The sequence below is a fragment of the Phyllopteryx taeniolatus genome, chromosome 1 (assembly GCF_024500385.1).
Source record: "Phyllopteryx taeniolatus isolate TA_2022b chromosome 1, UOR_Ptae_1.2, whole genome shotgun sequence".
NCBI lineage: Eukaryota > Metazoa > Chordata > Actinopteri > Syngnathiformes > Syngnathidae > Phyllopteryx > Phyllopteryx taeniolatus.
Genome location: NC_084502.1, coordinates 32,246,603 through 32,269,293, shown reverse-complemented (window position 1 = coordinate 32,269,293; position 22,691 = coordinate 32,246,603). Strand labels below are relative to the sequence as shown.

The 22,691-nt window shown below is 41.3% G+C and overlaps 1 protein-coding gene across 8 annotated transcripts in view; it reads left to right on the top strand.

Moving 5' to 3' along the window:
• Positions 1 to 22,691, top strand: part of plxna2 (plexin A2) — a 250,244-nt gene that overhangs the window by 162,150 nt on the left and 65,403 nt on the right. For all 8 annotated transcript variants that reach the window (XM_061789534.1, XM_061789577.1, XM_061789552.1 and 5 more), the window contains 6 exons: positions 1,571 to 1,724; positions 9,490 to 9,586; positions 14,507 to 14,621; positions 15,956 to 16,156; positions 16,755 to 16,851; positions 19,938 to 20,137. In XM_061789534.1, the coding sequence (XP_061645518.1) occupies positions 1,571 to 1,724; positions 9,490 to 9,586; positions 14,507 to 14,621; positions 15,956 to 16,156; positions 16,755 to 16,851; positions 19,938 to 20,137 (864 nt within the window). The remainder of the gene's footprint in view (positions 1 to 1,570; positions 1,725 to 9,489; positions 9,587 to 14,506; positions 14,622 to 15,955; positions 16,157 to 16,754; positions 16,852 to 19,937; positions 20,138 to 22,691) is intronic.

Below are 22,691 nucleotides of genomic sequence, written 5' to 3'. Positions count from 1 at the left end.
TATTAGTAATAGTAGTAGTTTTAGCAGTTGTCAGGTTTGTTGCACACATGGAGGATTTGGTTTTCGCAATCCCTCCTACTTTTTAAACAACCACACCCAATGTCATTGTGGGACGTGTATTTTTTTGTATATATGTCGTGGGCTGCTAAAAAATGTGTAGAAGGCCCCATATGGCCCCCAGGCCATAGTTTGGACACCTTTGCACGAGCACAAACTGACATTGGCACAAGGGCAAACAAATATCCATCAATCATCCATCCATCCATTTTCAACACTGCTTATCGTGGTTAGGGTCGCGGGGCGCTGGAGCTGACTTTGGGCGAAAGGCGGACTACACCCAGAACTGGTCGTCAATCAATCAGTCAAGCCTTTTTTTATATATAGCACCTTTCATACTTAAAAAGCAACACAAAGTGCTTTACAAGGCAGATGATAAAAGACAAAAAAAACAGACCTGAAGTCTCTGAGCCCCTGCGACACCCAACACCTGTGAGTAAAAGTAGTTACAATGAAAAGATGATTAAATACAAAACATAGCTATTGAGACATGGCTGAGCACAGAGTGGAATGAAGAAATACGTAGATGAGCATTTAACACACATGGTATAAGTCATTAAACTAACATTTGGGCATTTCTACACAAAAATAAATGTTAAGGAATACAATCACATTGTAACAGTGAAGGAAACAGCATAGGTGATCAGTAGCTGTAATACTTTTATTGCACTGTCGTGAGCACAAAATCACCAAATAGGTGTTGTTTTTTTCATCGAATATCAGAGAATAGTTTCCCGCAAAAGTCTGCGAATATTTGAATTTGCATTTATATTATATTATATTATATGCCTAATAATCATACTGTGCTAAGGAGGGACGCCAAATCATCCGCTGCCGGGACATTGTGCATCTCTTAAAAGTCCGACAGTTAAGCTGCTCGGCTGCCTCGTTGGTCCCAGCAGCCCTGCGGTGTTTAGTTCAGAGGCAGATAAAAACAAAGAGAAACTTCAAACAGTGTGGCCCATTTATAGCGGCAAATAGAACAAGACTACGAAATGCCACGGTGATAATTATCAAGGCCGCTGTCTCTTTTGGATGGAGAGCACGATCACAAGACATGTGTTTGCAAAATTTATTTATAAATAAGTTTATTCACAGGCAGAGCAACTAAAACTGTTTCGCCTGTGTCACCACCACTGAGAATGACTTCAAAGAGGCGCATCTCCATATGTGCATATGTGTGGCTTTTTGCATAAGTAATGCACAACATACAGTACAGTGTATCGTCACTGTTCCATGAAAACCTTATCTAGACTGTATCTCAATGTTATGATTTTGACTTGTTTAACGCAATTTGGTTTCCCATTTTTTTCTAGCTTGTGCTTTTCATATATGCAACTAAAAAAAAAAAAAAAAAAGAAAACATATTTATGAAACCAGGTGTATAACAGGTATCTCCATTGGCTGCCAGAACTGTATTTCCAGCCCTTAGGATTTAATAAACTGTTATAAGTTTGGTATTTGGTGTTGTATTCCAATATAGTGGTTTTTTTCTCCTCCCTTCCACTTGCAGTTGTTGGTGAAGGTCACCGATGTGCCGGACCTTTCGGCAGGTATAACCTGTTCCTTCGGCAATCTGACAGAGGTGGAAGGGCAAGTGAACGGTAACCAGATACTGTGCGTGTCCCCTGCTGCAAAGGACGTCCCCCTCATCCCTTCTGACCAAGGTACAGTAGATATTATTATAACTATACAGTAAAGTGAACCTGCGGTATTTGCAGGTATAGGACGCTGACGTGAATAGCTAAAATCTGCGAGTAACTGATGCACATCCAAAAATTGCCTATTTGTAATTGCCTATAGATGTAGGAAAATGGCAGGAAAGCTTTTCATTCTATTAGACAAGGCCATGGCCTGACTAAAAGGAGTACCTCACCTCACACAAGGTGGTGCCAAGTAATATTTTGGTACCAAATAACATTTTTGTATTAGACATGGCTTTGGCCTGAGCACAAAAACAGCAAAAAGAGTGAATTTTTAAGTGAATAAGAATGTGCAAATGTGTGTCCCCCAACTAAAAAAAAAAATATTAATAATCTCCCAATATTCAAATTCTTGAATGCCAAACTGCAAATATGTGGGGTTTACTGTATGGCAATGGACACATGACTTGAGAGGTGGGTGAAGTGCGGAGCTAAAGGTTATAGCTATGCGACCACCGCTAACTAGCATGTTGCTAGCCAATGTCCAATCTCTTAATTGACGACAGGATAGATGAGCTGAAATCCAGGATAACAGCAGACGTTCAGTTGATGGGGAAAAGAAACTGCTGGACGGACATTGAAGTGCTGATCATAAAGTGCAGACCGTTGTATCCATCAAGGGAGTTCAGTGTTATGTTCATGCTGGCTGTTTACATCCCACGACAGTCTGACAAGACTACAACGCTAGCTCTGGCATCATAGATAAACAAGACTGCACACCATTACTCTGTGTTAGTTGCAGCGGGAGATTTTTAAACAAAGAACATAAAATACATACATAGGGTAGACAGTATTTTGCCACCAACATAAGAAAATATATATTTTCCCCGAATAACAGAGGAAAGGTTCCAACACCAACAACAACAAAAACAATAATTTAGTCATTTGCGAATGCCAAGCTACAAATATTGTTTTCTTTAGTGCGTTTAAACATGCTGATAGTAAAATAGTGAATCAGTAATACAGTAAAACATTGCAGGCAGGTTGCGCATGGATCAATAAAGAAGCCATTTACGATTGGTGAGGATCTGGATAAAGTTGCACATTTAGGAATTTATTTTCACCTTTTGAATCATTCCAGAAACAGTGGAAGTGTACATCTGTCTACAATCCTCCATGAACCAAGAAGTAGGCTGCTAATTAACAGAGAGATCTGAACTCTACTGAGTGACGTTCTTGTTACGTATGGTTATTATAGAATTCCTACTTTCATGTTATTAAAACAGCCCATTTCGGAAGTTGGGCCTGAATTAATTGTACCATCTCCATCTTGCTTTGAAGAATAGTTCCTTGCCAGGACCTAAATTTGCCATATACAGTATTTCTATAACATTGGCATGTAAATTACTGCTAGAACTGTAGAACACCTGACTAAATTATTAAAATAAAGAACAACAATGATCATTACTTAATCCACCATGATTCACAATGGTCATTCTGAATCATGAAACTAAAAGATAAAACAAAAGATGCAAGATCATTAGCATCCTCTTCGGGAAGGGGAAGTATGTTTGTTGTAAGTTAGTCAATTAGTCAGTAAGTTAGTTACCGGATTTTCACGGCCATAAGGCGCACTTAAAAGTCTTACATTTTCTCCAAAATGGACAGGGCGCATTATAATGCGGCGTGCCTTATGTGTGCACCGAGTTCCAAAATCTGTAAATGTTGTTGTGTGACTTTAATGAGCGCTCCACTTGACTGACTGGGAGCATTTCCTGCCGACACGCAGCTTATATAGAGGAAGGCGGACGTAACTGAGGACAGCATGCGGACGTAAAGGGTGCGCGTGACAGAGGACGCTAGAGACACGCTACCAGCAGGTATATAGTGCCGGCATGTGCATTGTGCAAAACAACATCGGTTTGGCTAAGGACCCCCTAAAATGGCACCTACGAAGAGACACGCTTACGAAGCACAGTTTAAACTGCAAGCTGTCAGTTACGCGGAGGAACATGGGAATCGAGCAGCCACGAGAGAATTCAAGATCAACAGAATCCATGGTTTGCAAGTGGAGGACGCAGGAAAACGAGCATTGCCAAGTCAAGAAGACGGAGCTGAGTTTCCGCGGAAAACAAGGCGAGGTGGCCCGAGTTGGAACACCAATTCGAGCAATGGATTAATGAGCAAAGAACAGCCGGAAGAAGCGCCTCTACAGTCACCATTCGACTGAGGGCAATAACGCTTGCAGAAGAAAGGAAAATCGAACATTTTCAAGGAGGTCCGTCTTGGTGCTTTCGTTTTATGAAACGGCGCCATCTATCCATCCGGGCAAGGACTACCGTGGCGCAGCAACTTCTGGCTAATTACAAGGAAAAGCTGGGCATCTTCCGCTCCTACTGCAGTAAAAAGATTGCCGACAATCACATCCAGCCCAACCACATCACCAACATGGACGAGGTGCCGCTCACTTTCGCTCACATTCGCTCACTTTCGACATCCCGGTGAATCACACTGTAGAGAAGAAGGGGACGGTAGCGATACGCATAACTGGCACGAGAAGCCGGCTTTTACTGTTGTGTTTGGTTGCCATGGTAATGGACAGAAACTGCCATCTATGGTGATTTTTAAGAGGAAGACGCTGCCGAAACAAAAGTTTCCAGCCGAAGTCATCGTTAAGGCTAATCAAAACGGCTGGATGGACGAGGAGAAAATGAGAGAGTGGCTGAGTGAGGTGTACGTAAAGAGACCGGATGTTTTTTTTTCAATCGTCACCATCCCTGTTGATCTGTGACTCCATGTGCGCACATCTCACAGCCGCTGAGAAAAACCAAGTGCAACTAAGACTGGGAGGCAGCGCCGGGCCAGTTACGCCACCATATGTGAATGGATTGTGGATGCTTGGGCTAAGGTATCTGCTTTGACTGTTGTCTGAGCTTTCGCGAAAGCCGGCATCATTGCTGAACAGCCCCCCGGCAACGAGACTGACTCTGACAATGACGATAGAGAACCGGGCGTGTTTGTTGGAGAACTTGCCCAGCTGTTCATTTCGGATACAGAAGAGGAGGACTTTGATGGATTTGTGGATGGGATTGATAAAAAAAAATAACGTCAGTACATTGTTAAATACTTCAATAAAGTACAACCGAACTCAGTTTTGCTCACGCTGCCTTTTTAAAAACATTGTTTTAGCGTGCATGCATGCTACCATATGTTTTAAGCTAGTGTATGTTTTACCATGCCTGTGCCCAATAATACGGTGCGCCTTGTGAATGTGTTAAATACAGAAATAGACCCCGTAACTGAGGCTGCGCCTTTTAATACGGTGCGCCTTATGGTCATGAAAATACGGTAGTTGGCATTGCAACAACACAGCCTTTTGGCATTTCCAAGTTTTCCATCTCCTCTTCAATCCTTTCACACACACACACTTACTGAAGCATCATTGATTCAGCATCATCTTTAGACTGGTGCACAGCAAACTCACACTGAGCCGGCATCAGCGGAATGGCTGAGAGGTGTGCCCGACAAGAGGCCCAGCCACATTAGTACCTGATGGAGGACGAGATAGGTACCCCCCATCCTGTGGCTGATTGTGCGGCTGAGCACATTAAGGCCCTACGGTTGTTTGCAGACGAACAGGTTCTAACATGTTAGCTTGGGGATGGCAGGGAAGTTAATGCGGTGGATTAGCTGTCTGGTACTGAGAGGTGCTCTCCTTCTGGGAAATATATTACCTGGACAAAGAAACCACACTTTATTGGGCAAGGAACAATATTTAGTAACTTGAGTAGGAGTTTATCATTGACTAAGACTCTATGATGTAGAAAATAAAAATTATAATATTAATATGAAAGTATACAAATTAAAGTATAATGACATTGTTTACATATGAGTATAGAGAGGAGCAGCATATCTCAATAGGGAATGTTAACAACAACAGAAAAATGCAACAACAAACATAAACCTACTTGAATTCACTTTGAGGCAAGACAAAAAAGAAAGATATTAAAATTAATTTGTTTTCACAATAATTGACAGACTAAATGTAAATCTGTATTTGTCCATGTTTCTTTTCTTTCAATTTACAGATTAGATTTGTTTTAATATATTATTTTATTTCTAAATGTTCTTATTTTAGAAATTTCAAGTACAACCCCAATTCCAATGAAGTTGGGACGTTGTGTTAAACATAGATACTGTACAAAGATGTACTGTATCTGTCTGTCCATCCGTCAAGCCACACGTCTTTCTGTCTGTCCGTCCATCCGTTTCGTCTAACTTTTTATTCTCAATCAAATTATAATGGTATATGAGTTTAAAACTATTTATTTTTTATCATAGTTAATCTTCTGAATGGCTAGGAGAACCAGTTATACTAGCTTATAGTAAGTCGTGGAGTAAATTTCAAAACACTGCGTGAATGTGCAGTCTGAAGACAAACCCTGCACTCTGCCTCTGAAATACTCTGAAACCTGGACACATATTGTATGCTTCCATGTTATACAAACACATACAGCTGCATACACAATAAAGGAAAACACTCAAATACAACCCCAATTCCAATGAAGTTGGGACTTTGTGTTAAACATAAATAAAAACAGAATACAATGATTTGCAAATCATGTTCGACCTATATTTAATTGAATGCACTACAAAGACAAGATATTTAATGTTCAAACTGATAAACTTGATTGTTTTTTATCAAATAATCATAAACTTAGAATAGTATGGCTGCAACACGTTCCAAAAAAGTTGGGGCAGGGTCATGTTTACCACTGTGTTACATCACCTTTTCTTTTAACAGCATTCAATAAACGTTTGGGAACTGAGGACACTAATTGTTGAAGCTTTGTAGGTGGAATTCTTTCCCATTCTTGCTTGATGTACAGCTTCAGCTGTTCAACAGTCCGGGGTCTCCGTTGTCGTCAAACAATCAAGTTTATCAGTTTGAAGATTAAATATCTTGTGTTTGTAGTGTATTCAATTAAATATAGGTTGGACATGATTTGCAAATCATTGTATTCTGTTTTTATTTATGATTAACACAACGTCCCAACGTCATTGGAATTGGGGTTGTACTTGAATGAATGCCCTATACATAGTTAATTAGTCAACTCAGAGCAGAGAGGGGCCAGACCTTCACCGAGGCTAAAACGTGTGTCAATAAGAGAGTGACTACCATTCATGATCTTAAAAACTTCAAATCAGATCAGCGTTATTTTTGTGACATTGTAATGTGTCGATTTTCATCCAAGAATTTCTTACCATGTTAGATAAGAACAAAGCAAGCCAACCTCCTTGGTAATCAATGGATGTTTGGAAGAGCCATTTGTTATCCCTGAATCATAATTGAATCCTTCCATAATTTGTGGTAACAGTTTAGGGAAGGGCCTTTTCTGTTCCAACATCACTGTGTCCCAGTGCAAAAATCCACATCCATCAAGGGATGTTTGGATGAGGTTGGTGCTTATGAAAAAGGACCATGAATCCCCTAAACTAAAACAGAGCTTGGACATACAGTACAGTACTTCAGCTCTTTATCTTCCTAGAAGAGTGGAAGGTATTCGAACTGCGAGACGATGGCATGTACTGTATACGGCCCCTTAGTCTTAGCTTCCTGATTCTGCTCGCTTTAGTTTCACTTCCCCACTCTTCCATTGCTCTTCTGGAAAGTGAGTAAGATAGCTGTGTGGATTAATGGAAGATTGATGGGTGTGGATGACATTTACCTGAGGGAGAACATTCATATCAGGGCCCCGATGCTTCATTCCCTGTGGGAGTTCTGGGCAAATAGAGCTGCCATTTACTCAGAGGATGGAGGATTAGCACCCCACACTGCCCTGCCTCCCTAAAATACACAGTGATTCTCACACACACTGCACATCATCTATTATTCAGCATGTTTGGTTTCATCACTCTGTGGCCATCGCGCCTCACCAAAAACACAAACAGTACTTATGGTCCATCAACAGCTGTTACAATTCGTAATGATAGCCAGGTACCTAAAAAAACTAAAGGCATTCCACAACCAGTGGTGTAGGTTTATGGAAGTCATTTGACGTTATTTGATGAAAACTATTCTGGATTACTTATGTATATGTCACGTTACAGAGAGGTTTTGGCGATGTCGTGGAGCACAAATGTGGAATAAATTGTACTTCCCTGTAGGATATAATTTGAGATGCGAATTACCACAAAAAGGAACACCAAAATTTGGAAAACGAGCTGCTTTCAAGAGAAATAGTAAAAAAAATAAAATAAAATACTTCTATATAAATAAATAGCACTAGCAATGGAGATGGATGGGTTAGTATAGTTTATTTCAATTGTCAAGTATCATGTGCTACAGTAGTATTTTTATCACACTGTACTGCACTAACGGGAAAAAGGTGTCGCAGTGAACAGTGTCGTGTTGCTTTTTACTTGCCAACAGTTTAGAATTCAGAAAAATAGCTTGTTTTTTAATCCGTTAGAAAAAGAGTTTGTGCGGACAGAAACACCGTACCGGATGTTGGGAGGCAAACGTGTCTACACGCTTGTGTGAAACCAGAGCCTAATTCCCAACAGGTGCTGTGGAGAGAACAGGGCATTGAGGGTCACGCAAGCCTCCTACACACTGAATGTCATCTGAAATTCAGAATGCTCTGCACAAACAAGTGTACACATCTCAGTCTTACACACACACATACACTGTATTTATGCAGTTTGTATTCCCATGTAGATTGATGAGATACTGTAGATGAGAGGCTGTTTTACTGAAAACAGACTCTCCACCAGAACACAACACACACAAAAAAAAACACATCGGAGTATATTAGTGTATAGTTTTTACAATTTGTTGAAACATGATGGGTGTTCCAAAAAATCGGTCATAATTTCTTTGTATAATGTAACATAAACAATTCTCACTAAAATGATCTCAAATTTTAAGAGAAGTGTAAGAATTAAGTTTGTTAAACTGGTTTGTTTTTATTTTTTTTCCATTTTTTGGGAGTGAAAAATAATATTCACTTGCATTTGTTAGAACATGCTCGAGCACAGTTAAACATAGTGTGCAGTGTGCATTTCCAAGGACGGTCAATGAAAATACACCAACCTGAAATCGGATTTGTACATGGCACAAAGAATTCAAAGATGAGACCAAAAAAGAAAATATGTGTTGTGTCAGATGTTCACATATTGAACATTTGTGAAGCTTTGCGAAATCGGTTATAAAATCAACAGTATATCCATTTGAATGTGTTGTTGGAATTTTGATAAATTAATCTTAAATTTCAACATGGATCCTATTTTAGTTCAATTGCCTAAGACGTAGTTACTCTGGTATGATGTCATTTCATTCTGGAACACCCTTTAAATTCAAAATACAGGGTATTAAATTGGCTGACCAGGTGAATCACAGTCTCACATACTGTACATAACACATTCTTCTATGAAATATCAAATTCCTCTACTTTAAACAGATTATTGGATGGTTCCTGATTAGGGAGGCATAATATCAAAAGTAGAAGTTTTCAGAGAAACAAAATGCCAACTAAAGAAATGAATTGACGACTTTTACACTGGTTTAAATGTCAAATCATATCGTAGTAATCCCGAAATACAATGGACACTGCATGGATGCCTTTAATGAAATGCCATGACATCATTGCTTTTTCACTGTACTCCTCTTTGACCATTTGGTAAAAACAACAACAACAAAAAGTCCAATATTGTGCAAGAGGTAAACATGCACAGTTTCACTAATGTAAGTTGTCTTCATCATCATTTTGTGTCTCGTCTCCTTTAGATTGGTCAGGTGTCGAGCTAAGACTCAATTCAAAGGAGACCGGTCAGATGCTCATTAGCACCGAGGTCAAGTTTTACAACTGCAGTGTCCACCAACTGTGAGTAACTCTCTCATCTCCACATTTGCTGCCCAGAAGCACCCTGGATCAATGCTAGGAATTTGTACCTTAACCCTAACAGCCCCCGATGAAAGGTTTTCTTATCATGTTGTATTTGAGTAAGACCCCTTGCTGAAAGATTGGTTGTCATTTTAACCATTTCCCTGGCATTACAGAAAATCTATTCATTAGGTTAGTCAAACTGAAACTACTACTAATTATAATAATTTCACCTCACACTCAGGAGATCCATGTTCAAATCTCCATTGGAACATCTCTGTGTGCAGTTGGCATGTTCTCCCTGTTTTTGAGGGGGTACTCTGTTTTTCTACTATATCAGAAAAGGATGTGCTAGTTTCATTGAAGACTCCAAATTGGACAAAGGTTTGATTGTGAGTCTGAATTGCTAGTGGCCTGAGATTGACTGACAGTCCCAGGTCATCCCCACTTTTCTCACCTGAAGACAGCTGGGCTGTGCTCCAGTTACCTTCAACTCTAACGAGGACACGTGGTATATATAGGTGGATAGCTTATTGTATTTCTATTTATCTAGCTCCTTTCATGGGACGCAAAGACGCTTACCATAATTTCTCATGTAAAATAAATGCACTCTTGAGTATAATACGCACAAACAAAACCAACCCAAAAATCAGGAAAACCCTTCTACCAATGTATAACACGCACCATTGATTTTTTGCTATGCACGCTCAAAACATTATCTTTATTTGATTAGGTTTTTCAAAGAAATGTTCCGTAGCGACGTAGAGTACAGATTCAAGAAGGAGTGAGTTCCGAGAGAAATGTCTTAAAGGTAGCCAACTGGAAATCGCTTTGCGGTGGAAAGTAAGCGGTAATTTACCAGATATACAGCAAACGGTGGATCGCGAGTGGCGTCGTGCCGACTTAACACACACAGATCAGTCTGTGACCCAGAACTGCATCTGGACAGATGATTTTATATGGCAGCACCTGCAACGACACCATGATTCTCAGGTGAGCAGTGAAAATCTATTGTATTATATACACATTTGTAACTTTAGACATTGCATATCATATTGGAATGAAAGTAGACCTTTTTCACAACGCCAAGGTACTGGTATACGTTTATATAATGTGAAAGAATGTGTGTATTTTCCTTATACCTGTGTATAGTATGCTTTTGAGGGATTCGTTGGGGAAAAGAAATTTGTATTTGTACAAACCAATTCCAATGAAGTTGGGACGTTGTCTTAAACATAAATAAAAACAGAATGCAATCATTTGCAAATCATGTTCAACCTATATTTAATTGAATGCACTACAAAGACAAGATATTTAATGTTCAAACTGATAAACTTGATTGTTCTTAGCAAATAATCATTAACTTAGAATTTTATGGCTGCAACACGTTCCAAAAAGCTAGGAGAGGTGGCAAAAAAGACTGAAAAAGTTGAGGAATGCTCATCAAACACCTGTTTGGAACATCCCACAGGTGAACAGGCTAATTGGGAACAGGTGGGTGCCATGATTGGGTATAAAAGGAGCTTCCCTGACTTGCTCAGTCATTCACAAGTAAATATGGGGCGAGTTTCACCTATTTGTGCGTGATAAAATAGTCGAACAGTACAATTGCAAGGAATTTAGGGATTTCATCATCTACGGTCCATAATATCATCAAAAGGTTCAGATAATCTGGAGAAATCACTGCATGTAAGCGGCAAGGCAGAAAACCAACATTGAATGCCTGTGACCTTCGATCCCTCAGGCGGTACTAAAACCGACATCAATGTGTAAAGGATATCACAACATGGGCTCAGGAACACTTCAGAAAACCAATGTCAGTAAATACAGTTCGGCGCTACATCCGTAAGTGCAACTTGAAACTGTACTATGCAAAAGCCATTTATCAACAACACCCAGAAATGCTGCCGGCTTCTCTGGGCCTGAGCTCATCTAAGATGGACTGATGCAAAGTGGAAAAGTGTTCTGTGGTCCGACAAGTCCACATTTCAAATTGTTTTTGGAAATTGTGGATGTCGTGTCCTCCGGGCCAAAGAGGAAAAGAACCATCCGGACTGTTATGCACGCAACGTTCAAAAGCTAGCATCTGAGATGGTATGGGGCTGTGTTAGTGCCAATGGCATGGGTAATTTACACATCTGTGAAGGCACCATTAATGCTGAAGGTACATACAGGTTTTGGAGAAACATATGCTGCCATCCAAGCAACGTCTTTTTCATGGACGCCCCTGCTTATTTCAGCAAGACAATGCCAAACCACATTCTGCACGTGTTATAACACTGTGGCTTAAAGTAAAGGAGTGTGGGTACTAGATTGGCCTCCCTGCAGTCCAGACTGCCTGTCTCCCATTGAAAATGTGTGGCGCATTATGAAGTGTAAAAAAAAAAAACTGTTCTGGCCACTATGTTAACATGGAGGAAACTATCCCTATCTAGCATTCTTGTTTGACCTTGGTGTGATGTGCTCTACTGAGTGCCATTCTAGTTTGGAATTAAATTTGGAGATCTGTGTGGCACATTTGCAATAGCTGGCTTCACTTGACTGTGGCAGTTTGTGCTGTGTTGAGTGAGCGCCAAAGCACTTGCTGACTTGGAAAGTATCACTCAATTGAGAACGGGAGATTAGGATGTTTCACAGTAGCCGTGCTAACAGATGTACACGAATCCAAAAGCCCTTTTCCCCTCGACATGAAAAAAATAAATAAATGTTGCAGCCAGTGTCTCTCCTGCTAAATCAAAGGCAGGCTGTGTTATTGTAGTTTGCATACAACACACATACACTCAGAGCTCACCCTATAGCTCCATATATCTTTCGACTCTATGAAAACCTTGTCTGAGCGATACAGAAAAAGCAATTACCAGCCCTCACATCAGCTCTCTTCATCGGCAATGACACAAACTTGCACACACTTAGACACACACATAACGAGAAAAGGGCACGCGCCGCCTCGCACACCATCGAATGCCAACTTGTGCTCTCACACATTGTACGCTCTCTGTTAGCCTGAGGGGGAGTCGGCCTTATTCTTCTGCATCCGTGGGCTCAGTCACCCATGAATATTTCACATTGAGCGCCAGGAGGAGAGTAAGCAGCAGAAGTGTAGCTGTAACAACAACACTGTTATCAACTGTGCCTGAATGCACATGCACATGCAAATCCCGTTGCAATTGATTAAAAACCATTACCTTGTCATTAAAACACATGTCGTGTTATACTCTGAGCATGATGCATGTATCAGAATGGATCATATTACAGTGGAAACTTTTAAAGTTAAAGGCCCCTGAGATTTTACAATTTGCAATTTGACCAAAAGCTTTTGGAATAACAGGCCTAACCCTATGGGCAAAATGTAATCACCAAAATATTAACTTTTACATGTTTAGTTTTTACTTTGGCTTTGTGGGCTTTTGTGTAACACTTATTTCAAAAGAAGGAGCAGCCTCCATACGGGGTGTTAACAGAAGAGGACTGTACATGTTAGGTAAAGTAAGCAGACTCACGTTCAAAGCATTGAGACGCCAGCATCACCATTCAGTTTGTGTCCCCACTGATTATCAAAAGTTTTTGCCTTTTACTATTAACAGTGATTAGCTTATTTTCACGCTTATATGACAAAAATACGCCCTTTTCATTATAGTTAGAATTAGGTATTGTGGTGTTTTACTATATTAATGATGGTGACAGTTAATTTAAGCCCCATTATTTCCCACACGAAATCTGTTGAGAAATCCAACCAAATTGGAGGTCAACCAGTATATAAAACCAGACTACATATGTTTAACCTTTAACCTGTTTTAACAAAAGAAAACATTAAATTGCAATTAGTACATACATTACATTAAATTAAGCCAGGATAGACGAGAAGCTCTGCAATTTCAAGGCTTTTACAATATAAATAGTCAGAAAGATTAACAGGGATCAACACAAACAGGGTCTGCCCGCTGCATGATAAGTACCTTTTTGCTGTTAACTTGAGCACTAGCTTGCATAAATGCAGTCTGGTAGGTATTAAGCAGAGATACAGTACAAGCTGGAAGGCTAGGAACAGAAGGACAAGAAACACACTGAATTTAAATCTGGCAAGACTATAACATTCAACTACTCAAATGTGTCTTTATATTCTACTTCTTTTAAGTTGTTAGTGCTAAGTATATTGATTGGCATTTAGACTGGCCAATTATAGCATTAACTGTGACGGTGCAGTCAGAGCTTCAAGTGCTTATGGATAAACAGAATCTGTAGTGGCTTGAATATGTCTATAAAAATAAATTTGCTGTGCGGAGTGAGTGATAAAGTGATATTTTGGGACTTACTTAACTCTGACCTCACACCCTCGGTACACCCTTGTCTCCATAGTATGTAATACTCAACATTCAGACACACACAGACACAATATAAACACCTACTGTATGTATTGCACTGTACACAATCACTCACACAACAGCTGGTAATTACCCACAATGCTGTGCTAATGGTAATTGCAGGATCAAACAGTGCCAGTGTCTTATTTGTCCTCATTACTCAACGTCACCCCACTGTGTCGTCCACCCTCTTTTATCAGGACAGCTGCTTTTTAGCAGGCTAAATATGACACCCCCCAACCCCACCCCCACCCCCGCCACCAACACATCCACACAGACCAAAGTGTACATTTTCGAATGTAAAGCAGCAGAAAAGTACATGCTGTGAGAACTTGGCCCTGAATCTATCAGGTCCAGTGCCAATCACAAGGACACAACAGCAGGTGTCCACTTGGGATCAGAACTCATTTCCTCTCTAGAGTGTCGGCCAACTTTGGCAAAGCGCCCCCCCCCCCACCCTTTTGACTCTGCCACTCTCATTTTGTGTGTGTGTGTGTGTGTGTGTGTGTGTGTGTGTGTGTGCGTGCGTGCGTGCGTGCGCGCGCATGCGTCTACGCAGGTGTCTATCCTGTGTGAACAGCGCCTTCCGTTGTCACTGGTGCAAGTACCGCAACTTGTGCACCCACGACCCGTCCAGCTGTTCTTTCCAGGAGGGAAGAGTCAACGCCTCTGAGGTTGGTATTAAAAAAAACAAAAACAACAACAACAAAAACACAAAAAGTACACACAACACCGACCAGCCACAACATTATGAACTGGTGTTACTTGCCCAATATTAGACAGAGCTCCAATTATGATGAAATACAGCTGTACGTCTCTGCAAACTACAACAACAATAAACTTAAAATTAAATTCATATCTCATCGACAGTGTCCCAAAACATTTACATAATTTTGTTTTGCTGTTGATACAGCTTTTTCACTTTGCTGGATTTCTCTTTGATTTTGTATTTTTGTCTTGTCTACACGATAACAGTCGAACTAAGAATGTATTTTATCACCTTTTAAAAATGTAAAAGATGATGCTCTACAAAGCCAAACCCATTATAGTGTGCTAGTATCGCAGGACTTGGCTATGGAACCTGAGAGTCAAGGTTTCAAGATCAATCCTTATATTATTGTGCATTGTGGTCAACACTATTAGAGACTAAAAATAAGGATATCTTGAAAATGTGTCTCAAAGTGCACGTTTTAATTTGCTTTTCTTGAATACGTCACAACCAAAACATACCTCGGAGCACTGAGGCCTTTGATGTTACTCAAACATCTTTCATCAGTCTCTTCATTGCAGGACAATCCATCCATCCATTTTCTGAGCTGCTTAAGGTTTATTATTATTTTCTATTATTCTATTCTTAACATATATATTTTCTAAATAAAGATCAATTCAGGCGGCACGGTGGACGACTGGTTAGAGCGTCAGCCTCACAGTTCTGAGGACCCGGGTTCAATCCCCGGTCCCGCCAGTGTGGAGTTTGCATGTTCTCCCGGTGCCTGCGTGGGTTTTCTCCGGGCACTCCGGTTTCCTCCCACATCCCAAAAACATGCATTAATTGGAGACTCTAAATTGCCCGTAGGTGTGAGTGCGAATGGTTGTTTGTTTGTATGTGCCCTGCGATTGACTGGCAAACAGTTCAGGGTGTACCCCGCCTCCTGCCCGATGATAGCTGGGATTGGCTCCAGCACGTCCGCGACCCGAGTGAGGAGAAGCGGCTCAGAAAATGGATGGATGGATGGATATAGAATTATAGGTTCATTTAAAACAAAAACTGTAGTGTACATGAACGACATTAGTTGGAGCTATATTGACTTAAAATCATTAGCATGAAGTGCCACAAACATATTTACTGTAGTTAGTCCTCCATTGTTCTTACTTTGGACCCTGACACCTCAGCCCATTTACTGTCCATCACTCAGCATGATGGCAGTCCACCCTAAACACAGTTGTACCCTGAATAATTATTTGCAAGGCTCGTTGGCAGCAATGTTCTTTTGTGGCCGTGCTGCAGGACTGTCCACAGCTGGTGCGCTCTGAGGAGATTCTAATCCCGGCGGGGGAGGTGAAGCCCATCACCCTGAAAGCCAAGAACCTGCCACAGCCGCAGTCTGGTCAGCGGGGCTACGAGTGCGTCCTTCACATCCAGGGGGTCAGCCACCGTGTCACCGCCCTCCGATTCAACAGCTCCAGCGTGCAGTGCCAGAACAGCTCGGTAGGCTGGCTCTCCCATTGTTGTCGTCCTCTTGTTTATTTGATTTCATTGGTGCCTTCCACTGTGTCACCAATTGAGAATGTCAAGCTATTTTTGCAAAAAAAATAACTGGCTCATTTGGTTGAAGAGTATACAGTAGATCTTATAGATTACAACCACCACATTGTCTCAGTGTTTATGAGTGCATAATTCAGCGTGGAAACAACATGGTTCTTCCCCACAGTCAAGCACACACTGACCTCTGCATTATATTCCCCTGGGGATCCATTCCATAGACGTACACATTTCATGCCCCGCTCACACACGCACGCACGCACACAGTCGCCCCGACACACACTTGAAATAAAAGTCAGACTGGAAATAAGGACAATACAGGCACTTCAGGACAGCATCTTTCAAGGCCAGTGGAGATTGGAGTGTCCGCCCAGCTGTCCTATTTCTTTTGCTTTCCCACTTTGGCAACTCTCTGATGATGAGATGATGTAACTTCGGGGTAATAATGAAATGACATACTAGTGCCAAAGCATCTACAAGTTTTTCTTTTTTAGCTACCTCACATTGAAATCATGCAATTCTTTTGCACTCTCTTTATTTTCAGTACTTGTACGAAGGGATGAAAATCAGCGAGCTGCCCGTGGATTTCTCCGTAGTGTGGAATGGCAACTTCATTATTGACAACCCAGAGAACATTCAGGGTGAGTTCAGTTAATAAGGGCACACAGTGCCTTGATCAAGCACACTACTCTTCCCTAGTCCCAGCACTATTGGAGGAGGCGGACTTGGGCATGATTCCGTTGCTCATGCACAAGCACATGCATGGGTACGCAACGCAGTCATTTCTCCTGCCATTATGAAAATCAAGTCCAAATACTATGGGAATAAAGTTGTAATTTTTCAATCATGTCATCTCTTAGGCGGCACGGTGGACGACTGGTTAGAGCGTCAGCCTCACAGTTCTGAGGACCGGGGTTCAATCCCAGGCCCCGCCTGTGTGGAGTTTGCATGTTCTCCCCGTGCCTGCGTGGGTTTTCTGCGGGCACTCCGGTTTCCTCCCACATCCCAAAGACATGCATTAATTGGAGACACTAAACTGCCGTAGGTGTGAGTGCGACTGGTTGTTTGTTTGTATGTGCCCTGCGATTGGCTGGCAACCAGTTCAGGGTGTACCCCGCCTCCTGCCCGATGATAGCTGGGATAGGCTCCAGCACTCCCGCGACCCTTGTGAGGAGAAGCGACTCAAAAAATGGATGGATGGATGGGTGGATGTCATCTCTTAAGTCAGTGGTGTCCAAACTATGGCCCGTGGACACCTCTACCAACTGAGCCACTTTACAATAGAGTGAAAGATGACATATTAGTCAAATAGGTGTGTAAAATGTCAATCAATTTACGAGACCAGATCTTACATATTATTTTCCTGTGACAAATATTAAGAAAGTTATCAATCTTTAAAACCAGTGAAAATGCATCAATTTCTGGCCAACGTCTTAATACAACGTGGGTTGAGATTTTAAATTTGACCTTTTTTGTTTAATCTGATTTTCAAACTTTATTAAATTTCTTAAACTGTATGCTAAATAGTGCAGCATGGTGAACGACTGGTTAGCACATCTGCCTCACAGTTCTGAGGACCGGGATTGATTGAAGACTCTAAAATTGCCCTTACGTGTGAATGTGTGCGCGAATGGTTGTTTGTTTATATGTGCCCTGTGATTGGTTGGCGACCAGTTCAGGGTGTACCCCGCCTCTCGGCCGTGACCCTTGTGAGGATAAAGCGGTACAGAAAATGGAGGGATGGATGCTAAATATTTTTAAGGCTGGTATCATTAGAAAGCTTGCTCAACAGAAAAACATATAATATTCATCAACCGATGTACTTAAAGTAATTGTAGAAAGCCCGAGCCAACGGCCCAGGTTTAGGTCAAAAGCACAGAGAACACAGTTTGCAGATGGCGATCAGGTGAATGGTGGTGTAATTTGGCACTCAAACATGAATAGAAGAAAAACTTATTAAGAGTCTAGAATGAAGAAACACTCAATAAGTTGTTAAAATACACTGAACAGAATAAATACAGCATAGTAAAGAGGCATTTGTAGTTGATAAAATTCTTGAAATTAACGTTTTGTATGACGAAAAATATAAGTCATCATGCCGGATCAGAGTAACATCACGAGGGACTCAGCCAGTGGCGGGTTCAAAAAATGTGTGTGGGTATTGAGCAGTTTACATCACATTTGGCAGAAGCGTAGAACAATATATAATACAGATTATCATATGGATTTAAAAAATTATCTTACTCACCTAGAAGTTTTTGAGGGGAGTTTGTCAACTATAAATTGGGGAAACGCTGTCCGAGAATTGCAACATGTGTACTGTGCATATTATTAAAACACGTGCTACTAAAGTACCTTGCATCCGTTGATTTTTCTGTCTGCGGGCCTCAGACGAAAAAATTTGGACACGCCTGATCTGACCAGAAGAAGTTCGAACAAATATTATGTAATTATATTATCCGATTAAGTCACTGGTGGTGTAGTGATGCGTTCGCCTGATTTCGGTGCAGGTAGCGTGGTTTCGGTTCCCACTCAGTGACGATGTGAACGTTAGTGCGAGTTGTTGTCTGTGTCTATATGTGCCCTGCGACTGACTGGCAACCAGTTCAGGGTTAGGCTCTAGTGCCCCGCGACCCTGAACAGGATAAGCAGTTTTGAGAATGGATTGGATTATCCCATTACTGTATGGCAGGTTTCTGTAGAGCGACAGTGGCCGCAGGCCTTAGACTGTTGCATTTACATTTGTGTTGGGAATTTTGACATTTACTGCTTAACATTACTACTTTATTAATGGAACTTTTCTCTCCCAAATTAATTATTTAAGTCTTGTAATATTACATATTCCCCGCGATTAGCTGGCGATCAGTTCAGGCTGTACCCCGCCTCTCGCCCGAAGATAGCTGGGATAGGCTCCAGCATGCCCGCGACCCTAGTGAGGATAAGGGGTACAGAAAATGGATGGATGAATATTACAAATTTTGCCCACCATATTATTAAAACATTTTCTCAACAAAACTTGGCCTCTAAATATTTTTATTGTTACATCCTTCTTCTTTTTTTTTATAAAAACATGCAAGCTTATTTTTGTAACACATCTTTTTAATACTATGACATATTTGCGTCATCCTAATACTCCTTAGTTTAATCTGAATCTTTTGTATCTTAGAAACACTCAAAATAAGCCACAAAGTCAGGATGCAATGTCATATCCATCCATCCATTTTCTGAGCCGCTTTTCCTCACTAGGGTTGCGGGCGTGCTGGAGCCTATCCCAGCTGTCATCGGGCAGGAGGCGAGGTACACCCTGAACTGGTTGCCAGCTATTCGCAGGGCACATACAAACAAACAAACCACCATTTGCACTCACATTCACACCTACGGGCAATTTAGAGTCAATCAACCTACCACGCATGTTTTTGGGATGTGGGAGGAAACCGGAGAACATGCAAACTCCACACAGGCGGGGCCGGGGATTGAACCCGGGTCCTCAGAACTGTGAGGCTGACGCTCTAACCAGTCGCCCACCGTGCCGCCAATGTATATAGCGCTGTGTGAGCCTGGACTTGTCAGTGATGGGAGGGATGTCGCTGTAAAACTGGCCCACTGTGCGTGCACCTTAAATGTCACCAAACATTGGAACCCTATCAAGCATGTTGTCCAGGTTTAACAAAATGTTTGTGCTCTGTGTGTGTTTAGAGTCGTGTCTCCCTATTTCTGTACTTCCCAGTGAACTTGTACAAGTGCGCAGCCCAGAGGGACAGCTGTGGTGTGTGTCTGAAGGCCGACAGGAAGTTCCAGTGTGGCTGGTGCAGCGGAGAGGGGAAGTGCACCCTGCGTCGACACTGCCCTCCCATCAACCCCTACACCACCCGCTGGCTGAACCTGTCCAGCAAAAACGTCAAGTGCACTAACCCACGCATCACTGAGGTCAGTACACTGCATGTGTTAATGCCAAATTCCATCGCCGTGCCTCTTATCTGCTGTATTGTGACCCATATTGGATATCACTACTGTATATTTACATTTACTGAACACTTGAGACAACATGCATGTACACGTGCCCAAAACGCGAATAACTACCTGCAATACAGACAACATGGGGTAGTGACAATACAAAAGTAAACAAACATTTTATGAAGCATTTCATATTTAGTTTGAGTTCAAAAGGCAGGTAAACTCCACATTACTTCACATTGTTTAGAATTTTTAATGGTCGATGTACATCACCTCCAAACGTTCCCCGTGGTTTGGATTATTGCAGGTGTGTTGTTTGTGTAGAATTGTGTACAACCCCAATTCCAATGAAGATTGGATGTTGTGCACCCACCTGTTCCCAATTAGCCTGTTCACCTGTGGGATGTTCCAAACAGGTGTTTGATGAGCATTCCTCAACTTTCTCAGTCTTTTTTACCACCTGTCGTGTTGCAGCCATAAAATTCTAAGTTAATGATTATTTGCTAAAAAAAATCAAGTTTATCAGTTTGACCATTAAATATCTTGTCTTGGTAGTGTATTCAATTAAATATAGGTTGAACATGATTTGCAAATCAGTGTATTCTGTTTTTATGTTTAAAACAACGTCCCAACTTCTTTGGAATTTGGGTTGTACATAAACTGATGATGAAGCCACAAATTTACTACAAACATCAACCAAAAAGCCCTTTCACCAAAAAAATGCCTGCGCATTTGATGATCAGTAAGACAGAATCAGTGACCTACCGTAATAAATAAAAGCTCCTGTAACCCAGTTTGCATACCAACCAAGTCTGGGAGCAACATGTAGCATCTTTGCTGACAAGATTGATTGATCATTGCGCTCAAAACAAGGATCACAATTGATCCAATATTCTTATCCTTTATGTTCAAACGTAATCTCCATACAATGTTCCAAACTTCTCATGAACTGGGACTTTGATTTTTTTTTTATCCTCTAAAACAAAACTCTTCCATTATAAGTGATAGCACCTCAGACATACTGTTTGATATTTTTAAGACTTTTAAAGCGAGTGCAGGATGCACTCATAGATTTTCATGTGCGTTGTCGTTTTTCAAGGTTACCTAAACTCTTTGAAAGTAACTTTGTCTTCAGTAAATTGAGTCATAAAATGCAAACTCAAACAACCTTTCTTTATATAACCTATTTTACCGACCTATTTTATTACGCAGTCGACACGGTGTAAGACTGGTTAGCACATCTGCCTCCCAGTTCTGGGGACCGGGGTTCAAATCCAGCCTTGCTTTTTGTGTTAATTGGGGACTAACACACACGACGCGGAGCGAAGCGCTGATGTTTTAAACGACATTGCCGTGGTAGAGTGACCTGTTTAGCTCAACTCGCTGGCTTGTTAGTTTGCAGGCTTGCTTGTTAGCTCACGACAACAAACCTATTTTATTACGCAGCCGGCACGGTGCACGACTGGTTAGCACGTCTGCCTCACAGTTCTGAGGACCTGGGTTCAAATCCCGGCCCCGCCTGTGTGGAGTTTGCATGTTCTCCCCGTGCCTGGGTGGGTTTTCTCCGGGCACTCCGGTTTCCTCCCACATCCCACAAACATGCGTGGTAGGTTGATTCAAGACTCTAAATTGCCCGTAGGTGTGAATGTGAGTGCGACTGGTGTTTGTTTGTATGTGCCAGGCGATTGGCTGGCGACCGGTTCAGGGTGTACCCCGCCTCCCGCCCGAAGATAGCTGGGATAGGCTCCAGCAGCCTGCGACCCTAGTAATGATAAGCGGTAAAGAATATGGATGGATTGATGGATTTTATTATGCATTGTATTTTCTCATCTTTATTTTGGATAAAAACCCAAACTAAAAAAGATGAGTGATACAGTCAGCTGTCACCGGTAACTTAAAATATTTGCTGAAAAATTCCATATTTGCTGAAAAATTTCCAATTTTACATTATTTTCACACAGCCATTGTTCAGGTAGTGAGTGACATTAACAAACTGCTCAAGAGAATGGAAAGGTTGCAAAATGTATTGGAAGTGCGCGGACGCTGGCGTCTATGTCGCCGCTTCGCAACACATAAAAAATACCATTTACTATTTCCCATTCTATACAACGAGCATGGCGCTCCTAACATATACCTAACATTGTACCTCCCCCTTTGAGTTATTGTTAAGCATCACTGCATCCATTGAGCAGGCATTATCATTAATATTTTTAGGGTTTAAAATGTTTAATATATGTAATTATTAACATTTTTAGGAGTGTGTCTACTATTTGCGAATTCTTACTATTCGTGGTGGGTCTTGGTCCTAAACCCAGCAAATACTGATGGTTGACTCTCAGCTTTTCTCTTTATAGCAACATTGATCAGTGTTGAGTAGCTTACTAACAGGCTTTTTGTGCTGCTTTATCACAACGTTGAGGTGCAATAATGACTCCAAACATGCAGCAACCCAAGACACACAAGTTAGATGCGCTACAGGGTCATTACCTAGAACGTTTGTTATCCCATAAGTGCATCCCTGCTCTGT